Source organism: Hirundo rustica, chromosome Z (genome assembly GCF_015227805.2).
Source record: "Hirundo rustica isolate bHirRus1 chromosome Z, bHirRus1.pri.v3, whole genome shotgun sequence".
Lineage (NCBI taxonomy): Eukaryota > Metazoa > Chordata > Aves > Passeriformes > Hirundinidae > Hirundo > Hirundo rustica.
In genome coordinates, this window is record NC_053488.1 from 65,508,310 (window position 1) to 65,519,553 (window position 11,244).

The 11,244-nt window shown below is 43.9% G+C and overlaps 1 protein-coding gene across 1 annotated transcript; it reads right to left on the reverse strand.

Moving 5' to 3' along the window:
* Positions 1 to 1,251: 1,251 nt before the first annotated feature.
* On the reverse strand, positions 1,252 to 10,995 carry LOC120765293 (thioredoxin). Its single transcript, XM_040089985.2, has 5 exons — positions 10,831 to 10,995; positions 4,998 to 5,102; positions 4,293 to 4,352; positions 2,867 to 2,932; positions 1,252 to 1,468 (listed from the first exon to the last, which is right to left on the reverse strand). Exons 1-5 carry the CDS (start codon positions 10,852 to 10,854, stop codon positions 1,406 to 1,408), a joined length of 318 nt encoding a protein of 105 aa, XP_039945919.1. The 5' UTR covers positions 10,855 to 10,995; the 3' UTR covers positions 1,252 to 1,405.
* Between the last annotated feature and the right edge of the window lie 249 nt (positions 10,996 to 11,244).

An 11,244-nucleotide genomic window follows, 5' to 3' on the forward strand; every position in this document is an offset into this window, starting at 1 on the left:
AACATGCAGCTGCACTTCTCTTAGTCAAATGGCCAGAGCTACATGGAAGATATTTCTCATGTTCTTCTTGCATTATCACAACTCAGAACTCATATCCAAGAACTTTGATGGCTCATTCTCAAGTAAAGGGTGTGGCCACTTCTTGGACTAGAAAAATTTTGTTTCAAATTATATTACATATATATTAAGCCATTCAAGGCCCCCATTCCTCCAGAGCTATCAAGAAATTCATGCATGCTTGTGAGGTGAGTGTTAGGCTGAGTCATGGGTGAGTTCCCTGCCACAAAGACAAGAGACTCACTCATTCCACATTGTTTGCATATGCAGCCGGAAGTCTAGCTTTTCCATGAGTGATACTCAGTGAGCAGCACAGCTCACTAAGCTTTACCTATTGCTAGCTACAGCCCTGCTCCCTTCTTTACTAAGTTTTCATATAGGACAACATCCAAGCCAGCAAGGAAGCCATTTTGGTACAGCAGACAAAACACTCTTCCCCTTGGTTACAATGCCAAGAGTAGGTTAATGGCAGGTATAAAAAGGCTGGCAGGTCAGCATTTATCTAGACAGCCTGATTCAGGATTGGAGGACCACAGACTGCCCAACACAACGTCAAATGTGTAAGAGTGCAACAGTGCAATCAAGTGAAAATTACAAGAGTATACAAATCTAAAATCCTCTTGCCCTCAAGACATTACAAGTTCTACTCCTTCAGTCATTTGTTCCAGACTACTGCCTAGGAACAAAGCAGCCCAACTCAGACTAAACACACTTTTTTACTAACAAAACCAGAAGGTAATCATCCCAATGGCAAGGCAAACTGAAAAGGCAAAAAGACAGCAAGTCCAAGTCCTACCTTGCACTTCCATGGTAGGATTGGTCTTATGCTCTGGAAGGACAAGTCTTAGTTCTGAAGTCTAAAATGAAGCTTGAAACATTTTTAAAGTATTTTAACTAAAAAGAAATAACTTTCTTAATGAAAGAAATAACTCTTGCACCCAGTGACTACCCTCTTTTCTCCAGCTCGTCTTTCTTTATTTGTAAACCAGACTATAGCCTGGTGACTACCATCTGAGTAGAATGGCAGCAGACTCCTCCTAAAGCAACTGTCAAGGCTATCCCAAGACAGCAATAGACGAGGTTGCCTTTGATAAGTCTTTGTATATTGGCAGTATTTCTTTAACATAGCAAAACCTAACACTTACCTGACATTATGAAATTCTTAAGATTTTTGTTAAACACACAGCAATATCAAAAAGTGAAGAGTTTATACTTTATTGTACTCATATACGGACATGATATAAGAAGATAGTTTGCGCCACTGAATCTAACTTGTTTAGGTTTCTTTTAAGTAAAAAAATGGATCTTAACCAAAACAGTCATGATTCAAGGTCTTCATGGCTGATGATTAGACTAGACTTTTAATGGTCTCTTCCAGCTTCTCTTTATTGGCCCCAGAGAACTCCTGCACCTGTAAAGAGATTGATTTTTAGAACTCTTACATTAAATGCTTCTTAATATTAGTTGCATAGCATCCAGTCACATACACACCTATTCGACTCTGCTAAAAACGAAAATATTTTCCACCCTCAAAACAGAGAGTATTTTGCAGATGTTAATGTATTTAATTCCCACTCAATTCAACTCATGCAAACATTGAGACAAAAGGCCATAAAAATTCACTTCCAGACTACCATTGATCCTGAATCAATATTCTGTAAGGCTCAAAAAGAGGCTTGAAGAAACTCTGAAGGTTCCCACATATCAGAGACAGCTCAAAGTCACCCTGAGTTGCTCAGGACCCTACCAATCAAATTCTGGAAGGACTGTTCCAAATGACTGACACTTGGCTTCTCCTGTGAGAACTGTTCTTGCAGCTTCCAGGGCAGAAAGATAAAGGTAACATTCATCTGCTGTCTCAAAAATAGCAGCTCTGTCCTATACCTACAGAGGTGCAGGGTACAGATAAGACTACACTACAAGCCATGAAACTGCTTGCTTGATGCCAAAAGCCGCACATTGACTGTCATGCTGTAATCACAATTCTTCCAATAATACCATGAACAGAACTGTCAAAGGTTCATACTGACCCCATACTGAACTGAAAGTCACCCTACATGTGACACTATCCAAGGTGCAATTCCATCACCTTCAGCCAGAAAACTTACACCCAAGCATTGTTTTCCTGTAGAAAAGTCTACCTTCATCTTGCTGAGCAAACTGGAAGCCTAAGACAACACATTCAGCTCAGCAAGTTGAGGCAGAGAGCTACTCAAACTACCCTGCACAGGCAGCCCACTGAGCTGTCAGAGCACAATCTGCATCCCATCTCATCCATCTCTTAGCAGAGCAGACACAAAGGGTCTGTTCAGTCCTCTAACAGAGACAGGACTTTCACTTCAAAGGTTATACAGTCTCTCTGTGAAATCAACTAAAGAGTTTTTTTTTGTATATAACCTCAACCAGCTTAGAGACTTCTGTTTGGGTGGGATTCCATAGGCACCTATAGTCATGTCTCTGCTTGAACACCAGCTATATTCAGATAACAAATACTGATCAAGTAAAAACCAGGGTGCATTGACCAGCAGTCTTAACAAGATATCGCACCCCACCATCTCTCATGAAACTGTCTGTAAGACTGACCTGTAACTAACTCAGTTCACTACTTCTGAACAACACAGTCTGCATCACCAGTTAACTGCTGGTTACATTTGCTGCGGTAAGATGAACTTGCTTGCTCTCAGGAGTGTCTTAATGCTAGTGGTACCACAGAGACATAATCAAGAGAAAGCAGACTAAGTAGTCCCACTCCCAATCTTCTTTCAAGTGTTTAGCTTGTCTGTTCCAGTTCCAAAAAGGCAGAGCCTACCTTCTTTCCATTCTTATAAAACTGGAACGTTGGCATACACTTCACATCACAGTGTGAAGCAACATCCTGGAAGAGAAAAAAAAACATCTTCAACTGGGCATATTCTTAAGGATGTTAAATTTAGAATCAACCCTAGCTGACTTCTGTTTAGGTGACAGGGTAAAGCCATTACTGCTCAAGATAAAGCAAAAGCACTTCTGCTAATCCGTCACTAGCAAAACTAGTGTAAGTGTTAACATCTCCCTGAAGTAAGCCTTAAAGCTCCCTTCTTCAAAATTTAATTCATGCAATAGCAAAAACCTTAACCTGTACTCTGTGTTTGGAAAAAACCAAAGACCTCTGCATCAAAACAGATGCCTGCTTGTAAGATGCAAGAGCCCTAGTGTGGAGGTGCATGAGCCTCCCAGGCCCTTGCCCGGGAAGGATGTCCCTTGAATGGAATGTGATATGCTCATCTCAACCCCACCCCAGGAGAGAGAACCTAGATGAGGCAGTTCTCCCCCACATCAGAACAAGGCACCCATAATGCTTTGACATACCTTCCTAAACCCATTGCTTTGTCCCCTTTGGTACCACCCCTGCTTTCCCCCATAAATACCCCAGAGTTAACCCTGCTAGGTAGGGAGCTGCCGTCCCTGGCCACCCCTTCGCAGGATAATAAAAGCTACCCTGTGGAACTGCTACAGGGTGTTTCGGTCTCTCTGTCCTTGAGTCTGCCTGGGAGAACCTCTCAAGGCAGAGCTGAAATCACTGCTAAGAGCAGAAACCACTGCTAAGAGCTGAGTCACTGGCAGCCCCTGGCTGTGCCTTGCTAAGGCTGCCCGGAGGCCAAAGGACTGCCCGAGACCCCTGGAAGGTTGTCTCTTGTGAGAACTCTCTCTCTGGGAAGATGACAGCATTCCAGGTTGGACTACGGCTGTTCACACCCTATGGCAACACTTGCGTTTCCATGTGGTATTTTTCAAGTACCTATTTGACAATGCTGAAACTGCAGTACAGCAGACATTTTAGTGCACTTAATTTAAGATGTAATTTAATTTTTAATGAAAGATGAAACAGTGCCAAGAGCAATGGAGGGACCAGACAGATCAGTAGGTTGTGAACCATTAGGTTTAACAAAGATTGCATCAAAGCAGTTTAAGACCTTACACAAACGCTCCATTCCAAAGTAAAAGGTCAGTGCTTCCAAGTTATCTGACACAATGCCATAGGACTTAAGTGTGCTGATAACCAAGGCAGTTTGTTCTGTTCAGTTGCTCCATGAAAATAAAAAAATCATTCTTTCCAGCTAAATCCCTGTGTTTCAATTTTAAGTTGAAGTAAACTCCTGTTTTGTTTCAGTATGTGTGAAGACATTTTGAATACTTGTCTGTCACTTGTGCAGAAGTCCTCAGCTGTCATCCCTCAGCACCACCCCAGACCTTACCTGGGCATCATCCACATCGATTTCTATGAATACCACATCCCCATACTTCTCACACAAACTCTACAAAGAAATAAAAAGAACTGTGCAGTTAAGAGCATTCTAGGAAAGCTTCCTAAAAGGATGTGTTCATATAAATTGAAAGGCTGGTGCTTTTTAAACTGCTAGTGAAATATGCTTTAAAGCAGCTATTTTACTACCAGACCGAAAATGTTTTGTTCTGCTGCAAACTGTTTCTGGAGGAATCTGTGGAAACATTTTCCCCACAAAGACTCAAATATCCCAAGACATAAGTGGAAGGCTTTCTCTTGTAGCCTTCAGCTTATCACCAAAAGATGCTATACCATCTCATACCTTATCAGGAGTAACATGGCCACCTAAATGCAGCTGGAGAAGTACATTAACTGTGTACAGAAGGATAAGCATTGTTTCCTCTTGCTTGAGGCAATGCAACTGGCAGATCTCTATGGACCCGAAATGCATGTAAGCACCAGGACAAAACCTAAACCTCATATTAGTTCCCAGCTATATCAACAGTCAGGGTATCTCACTTGGTAGTCTTAAAAACATATTTCTGCAACTTCTCACTTTTCCAGAAAATGCTGGCAATCACATAAGGCAAAAGAAACTTTCCTCCATGATACTGTCAAGCAACACAAACATTTATATACAATTTAATGCAGAAATAAATTCAGAAAAACTACTTACGTGGAAAAAGGGCTTGATCATTTTGCATGGTCCACACCATGTGGCAGAGAAGTCAACTACTATAAGCTTCTCACCAGCAGATTTCAGCTCTTCCTCAAATTCAACCTAAAAAACCAAAACAAATAAACCCACATTGATGATTTTTCCCCTCCTTTCCTAAATGACATAATCCCAATGCTAGCTTGCTCTCAGAACTAACACATTAATTATTATGGCAAGTCTTAAATGCTTAACTGGGTTATTTGGACCATCATGTAGGTGCTTCAGTATGAATTGTTTTCATTGGTGCTAGCAGCACTCAGTGTCTTATGACTCACCAATTAGAAAAGAACCACAATGCTCAGTCAAACTCACTGAATTGTGGAAACAAGCTAGAAATTCTCTAGTTACAATACTCAACTCTGACAATTCTGTGTTATCCCCAAAATATGATCCTTAGAGTTTTTTTATAATCCATATTCTCATTTCTGTCTTCAGAGTAAGACTTTCATTTACCTCTGGGATAGACTTTCCTCTGCAGAATTTGAAAAGGAGAGACACAAACCTTTGCACAATCCTCCACTCTGGTGACTTTTCCAATCAATGGCTAACATTAAAATGATATTGTGCTTTTTATTCTAAAGCGTGTTTTCAAAAGCAACCCCATAGGAAGTTATTTTGCCAAGTGAACCCACATTTGACATCATTAGCCAAAGCAATGCCACACACACAGACTATGCAAGTAAACACCCAATACTTATTCAGAGTCTTCAAGTCTGTGTGTTGCACAAATCATCTCAGGACAATATTTCTCTGGACAAATATCCTTACATGCCATTACTCATTTTTGCTGGTCAAAAAGTGAATGCTTTAATAGAACTGAAAAATATTAAAAGCAATAAATACTTGCATGCTAACAAAAGGCAAAAAAATATCTCAGTCAGAAGCAGAAAGTGCTGATCACCTACTTCCTGATACTATCTTTGTCAAAGAAAATACAAACCGCTTCAATAATTTTCAACTTTGTTGTCTCGGCAATCAAGCATAAACCCCAAAAGATAGCTGCTTTAATCCCCCTCAACAAAGCAAAGTGCAGGAGTCCTGTCAGCAACAGCTGACTGAAAGCAGTATGGTTACTAGATGTACACAGGAGTTGGTTTTGTAGAGCAGGAATTAACTAATTCGTACCTGCTTTTGCAATCAGCCACAGTAAGTTGCAACTTTACTCTAGTAAGCTAAAGAATGTCATGCAGGTGAGGAACCAAAAGTCAAATGGGACATGAATATATTTCACAAGCGAGAAGAGATCCTGCATGAACATTGTTATGTACATATAATCGTATGTGAAAGTCTTCATAGCTTCTGGCAACTTCAAAGGCACTCAGCATTACATCTCCCTGTTAACAGATGTTTCCCCCGCCTTGCAGCTCTCTTCAGAAGCAAAACATCCATGTTGGGTCTTTCCATCCTTGCATCATGGATGGTCACAGCCTACTCTGCTACAAGACCAGTAGTAACACTCCACACCACCTATTCTCATTCTGAAAAAGATAGGAACAGTTAAGTTTTCCTGTCTCCCTATATTCTCCTACTCTTGTACTGATATAGTATGCATTCCTGCACCCATTCCTACCAACAACGTTTAATGTCCCTGTACACAACAATCTACACTCGCTGCTTGCTCCCAATACCTACTTATTCCATAAGTTCCTCAGTCAAGCCTCACTCCTTCTGGCCTTGAAATCCTACTACTGATTTTTGGTATAGCTTCTCAGACCTCTGCACTGTAACATCACCACTCTATTGATTCCACTTCCCGCACCTGCCAGTTAGACCATCCTCTTTTAACCCTTAAGTCTCTTGTCTACATAATTAGTGTATTCTACAAAAGGAAGCCCGGCCCTGGAACGCATTCATCTTATGGCCACACACCTCAGGTTAGCTATTGCACAGAACAAAGGGAAAGTGGGACTGCACCATAATTATAGCTGTTCACATATACCATCCACCACTGGTGACCTGGTCCTGACTACAAATCAGGTGTTATCCTGCAAATCATCTCGACTATCAGCTAAAATTGCTGCAGGACAGTGAAAAGAGATGCTGCATCCAAAGGCATTACCCCTGCAAGTTAAAAAATACTGAATCAGTGAGAAGTTCTGAAAGTTCTTCTAGTGAGCTTCATTTCCCTGGAGGAAGGAAGATAGCAGGAGCAAAACAAAAAACAAGCTGCTTGACCTGTCCAGCTGCCTTCAGTAATTGTGTTTCACGTTAACTGTAAAGTGACAAGCTTTTTTATAAAAAACGAAATCTGTTACAAGAAGGGGAACCTCCCATCACAAGACTATTTTGTCACACTTTGAGAGGACCTTACAGCTTTGTTAAATTACATTCTCTTTGGGTAGCAGTTCACTGGGGGAAACCTCAGCTAGCAGGTTGGTCAGTATTGGTTTGCTCTTTGTGGCATATTTGTGGGAGATTTTTTTTTTTCTCTGTGTGTGTGTTTTTTGTTGTTGTTGTTTGCTTTTTTTCTTAAATATTTAACTACAACCTCCCTGAGCACACACAAGACCTCAGTTTACTTGTACTGGTGTCCAGTGGAAAAGGGCATGCTACCTTTAAGAAACACATTGGTAGCAGGCATCTGTTCCCATGGGCCAAGAAAGAAGCTCTAATAATGAAAGCCTCTAGTCCCTCAGAGGGTCCCAGCACCAGGCAATGCTTCAAAAACTAGGCTGCTGGCCACAGATGGTGCTGAAAGAAGTCTGCTGCTCTCAGCAATAGATAATACAGGTCCAGACTATCTGGCAGATTTTGATTAAAGCTTGGTTGTAAACATTATTTTCAACACATACCAAGTCACGCTTGAATTTGCCCAGTCATCAGCTGACTACCAATGGTTACTGTGTAATTTAGTGAGGTTTTTTAAATACAGAAGCTAGCAATAAACAGACCAAAGGTTCAGCTGCCTGAACTCCCTAGCACACACAACTTCTAAAATTATCACTTACAGCAAAATCTTCAATTTTCAGCATTTTCTTTGACTCAAATAACAAGAGAGGCAGCTAGAGGAAAGCTTTGGCAGCACCAGCTTTTTAAGTTTATACACCCCATTAGCTTTGGCTATAAAAGGCAGTATGTCCCATAGTCAAACCCTCTTACAAGTTACACTAGTCACTCATCTCAAGGCCACTACAAAACAACCAAAATACTGCTTGTTCTGTGCTATAGCAGGTACTACAGGGGGAACAGTCAAGCACCCTGAAAGTAGCCATTCTTCAGAAGCCAGTCTGTTTCTGAAGAGGCGTGCAGGGAGAAGGGCCACATCTAGTTAGCTCTCACTCATAGAAGCTCTTGAAGACAGTGCAAGAATGGGTTTTCCCCTTTGTATCAGAGAAGAATACAAACTTGCTTTACTGAAAACCAGAATTAATCCAGAAACCCCACAGGCAATGTGCTCGAATAATCTGGGTGTCGCTGACAGTAAAATGCTAATGTCAGCATGTCTTTTGAGTCCGCACTCTCCATGAACGAGTAACAAAAGTCTGCCTTAACTATGATTTAAATACAGCAGACTACTAATCAATGCTCATAGCTAGGAGGATAGTGAAAGCCTAGCTAACTTAGAGCAGGCTCTTCCTCCAGAGCCAGGTTTGACTTGCCATGTTTAATCTGTTCCTGTGTCCAACAAAACATCCAACCTTACACCAAAAGTTTACCCCTCCTGTGCCATCACAGACAGAGTAGGGGGAAGAGATGCAAAGCAGAACAATTCCAGGTTGCATTCACACATCATTCTCTCTCCAGGTGCTGAATGGTTAAGGCATTTCATTCGTCTTAAGGAGCTTCTTGCATTCACCGGCTTTTGAGCTGTGGCCACAAGCGTTAGTTTGTATATTTATGTATCAGATGGCAACACTTTTTCGGTCCAGCGGGAGAGGTCTGACACGCCTTTCATTTATACGGTGAACTGACTGTAGAAGGCCACAGCCTGGAAAACGAACTGGGAGGTGTGAGAGACTTGGAAAGACTGAGGTCTCAAAACACCTTGGGGTGCAAATGTGTGGGGGAAGGGGCAGGTCAGGCCTTGCTCTGGTGAGGCAGTGCATTGCCCCACACCCCCCATGCCTAGAGCCTGTATCCCAGACACACAGTGTCCACCAATCATGGGCACACTGGAGGCAAGGAGTATCTAAGGCCAAACATGCTGTTGCTGTATGTCTTGACCCTACCTCCTCTTGGAACTTCCATCAGCTGAACACCACAGGGGCTCAGCAGTTAGCAGCTATATGTGCCCTTTTTCATGTCTTTTCTTCTAATTCCTTCTCAGAATTTCTGAGTAACTTGAAATCAAATGCGCTTAGAGTGGGCTAAGTTAATGTTTTGAGATGTGTTTTACATTGACTGAATGTTGCACTAGAACATTTTGCTAAAGTTCTCTGATTTTCTAAAGTTGCTAGTAAAGTCTTTTTTGTTGTTTTGACCTCCTGAGAATATCTGGTCAGTATTTCTTCCCTGTGTCTAACTCACAGTACAAAAACAACTGTAAGCCCTGTTAAAGACCTTCTTGGGTGACTTTTTGGGGCCTTACAGGATGCCCACACAGCATCACTTGCAGATGCCTCAAAATGAGATTGAACTGACACTGGCAGCAAATTTCAAGTTTAAAAGGTGACACTAGCCCAAAAGGATTTTTCCTGAAATTAAGAGCTTGCTAAGTTTGCATGGAGAATATTTTTCGAGACTTGGGTTCCTAAGTTACTGCTAACAAATACTCTATTGCTGTATACCAACCACATCAGCTGCTGTGCACAAGACCACATGCTACTTCATCAGCAGCAGGGTATTCTCCATGTGTTGGTCTAGACTTTATTACTATTCTGTATCTCAGAGCCACAGATGTGTTTGCATTCGCAGAATCATCCAAACAGTGGTGTGCTGCATTAGGGCTGTGAGTATGTCAGGCAGCACCATAACAAGGGAAATACTTCTTATACCAGCAACTCCTGCTGCTTAAGTATGCAGAATGGGCTCTAGCAGCTCCCTTCAAGTCAATCAAGGATGAACTTTTCCATGATGCCCTGCCCAGAAATACATCAGAACATAGGCCAAACTCCAAGACCCTTAGTCCCCTACAGACTAGCAGTACATAAGGCAACCCGGCACTACTAAATTAGTGTACTGTACCACAAAATCAGTTAGGCTCGAAAAGTCCTCCGAGATCATTGAGTCAAAGCTGTGACCCAACACCACACTGTCAACCACACCATGGCACTCAGTGCCATGTCCAGTTCTTTAAACATCTGCGGGGACGTGACTCAACCACCACTCTGTGAAGCCCACTCTAATGCCTAATCACCCTGTATTTTAAGAATCTTCTCCTAATGTCCAACTTAAATCTCCCCTGATGCAGCTTTAGGCTGTATCTTCTCCTCCTGTCGCTGTAGTACCCTGCTACCCACTTGAGAAGTGAAACCTCTTCCTTAAGGCTTTAAAAAGCGATGAGCAACAACCTGTCATAGCGTGACATTGCATCACCTCCCTGATCATTCCGACTCATCGAAGCCTCCGGTCGCGCAGTTACTTGTTCCCTCCCTCTGGTCTGACCGAGCGCTCCGCGCGGTTTCCCCCGCTCCCGCCGCATGGGTGAAGAAGGCTCCGCCTGCCCGGCCGGCACACAGGTTCTCACCCGCCATCTCCTGCGGGCCAAGGCCTCTCGGGAGCCCAGGGAAGCCCGAGCAGGGTTGCCTACCCCCGGCAGCGCTCCCTCCCCGCCCGCCCGGGAATGATGCTCGTCCCGCCGACCGCCTCTCTCAAGCCGAAAGGACATGGCCGCCGCGCCCACGGGACTCACCAGGCTACCCACGATCTTCACCATGGCGGCGACGGCTGGGAAAGGAGGGTGGGCGGCAAGAAAAAAAAGGCAAGAAACCAAGACCTTCGTCCCCGAACTCGGCTCAGCTTCCTCCTCCGCCTCCCGTCGTCCCAGCGCGCCTGCCGCACCGCCCCGGCCGCCCTTTTATGCCCAACGCCGCCGCGCATGCGCAGACCCGGCCCGGCCCGACCCGCCTCCTGCCGCTCCCCGCGCGCCCCGCCCTCGGCGCCGCTGGGGCCCGGGGTCGCGGCGGGGCCCTGCTGAGGGGAGGGGGCGAGGGCCGGCGGGCGAGTGCCGCCCGCGCCGCGCAGCCCCGGCCGGGAGGGGAGAGTGCGTCCCTGCCGGCTGCCAGGGGGAACCAGCGGCGGCCGCGGAAGAAAGAAAAGCCCAGGA

Coding starts and splice junctions, on each gene's coding strand:
- LOC120765293 (XM_040089985.2), bottom strand. CDS start 10,854: ATGGTGAAGATCGTGGGTAGCCTG. Junction 5,103..10,830: donor TGAAGATCGTGGGTAGCCTG/GTGAGTCCCGTG, acceptor TTGGTTTTTTAG/GTTGAATTTGAGGAAGAGCT. Junction 2,933..4,292: donor TCGATGTGGATGATGCCCAG/GTAAGGTCTGGG, acceptor TTTCTCTTCCAG/GATGTTGCTTCACACTGTGA.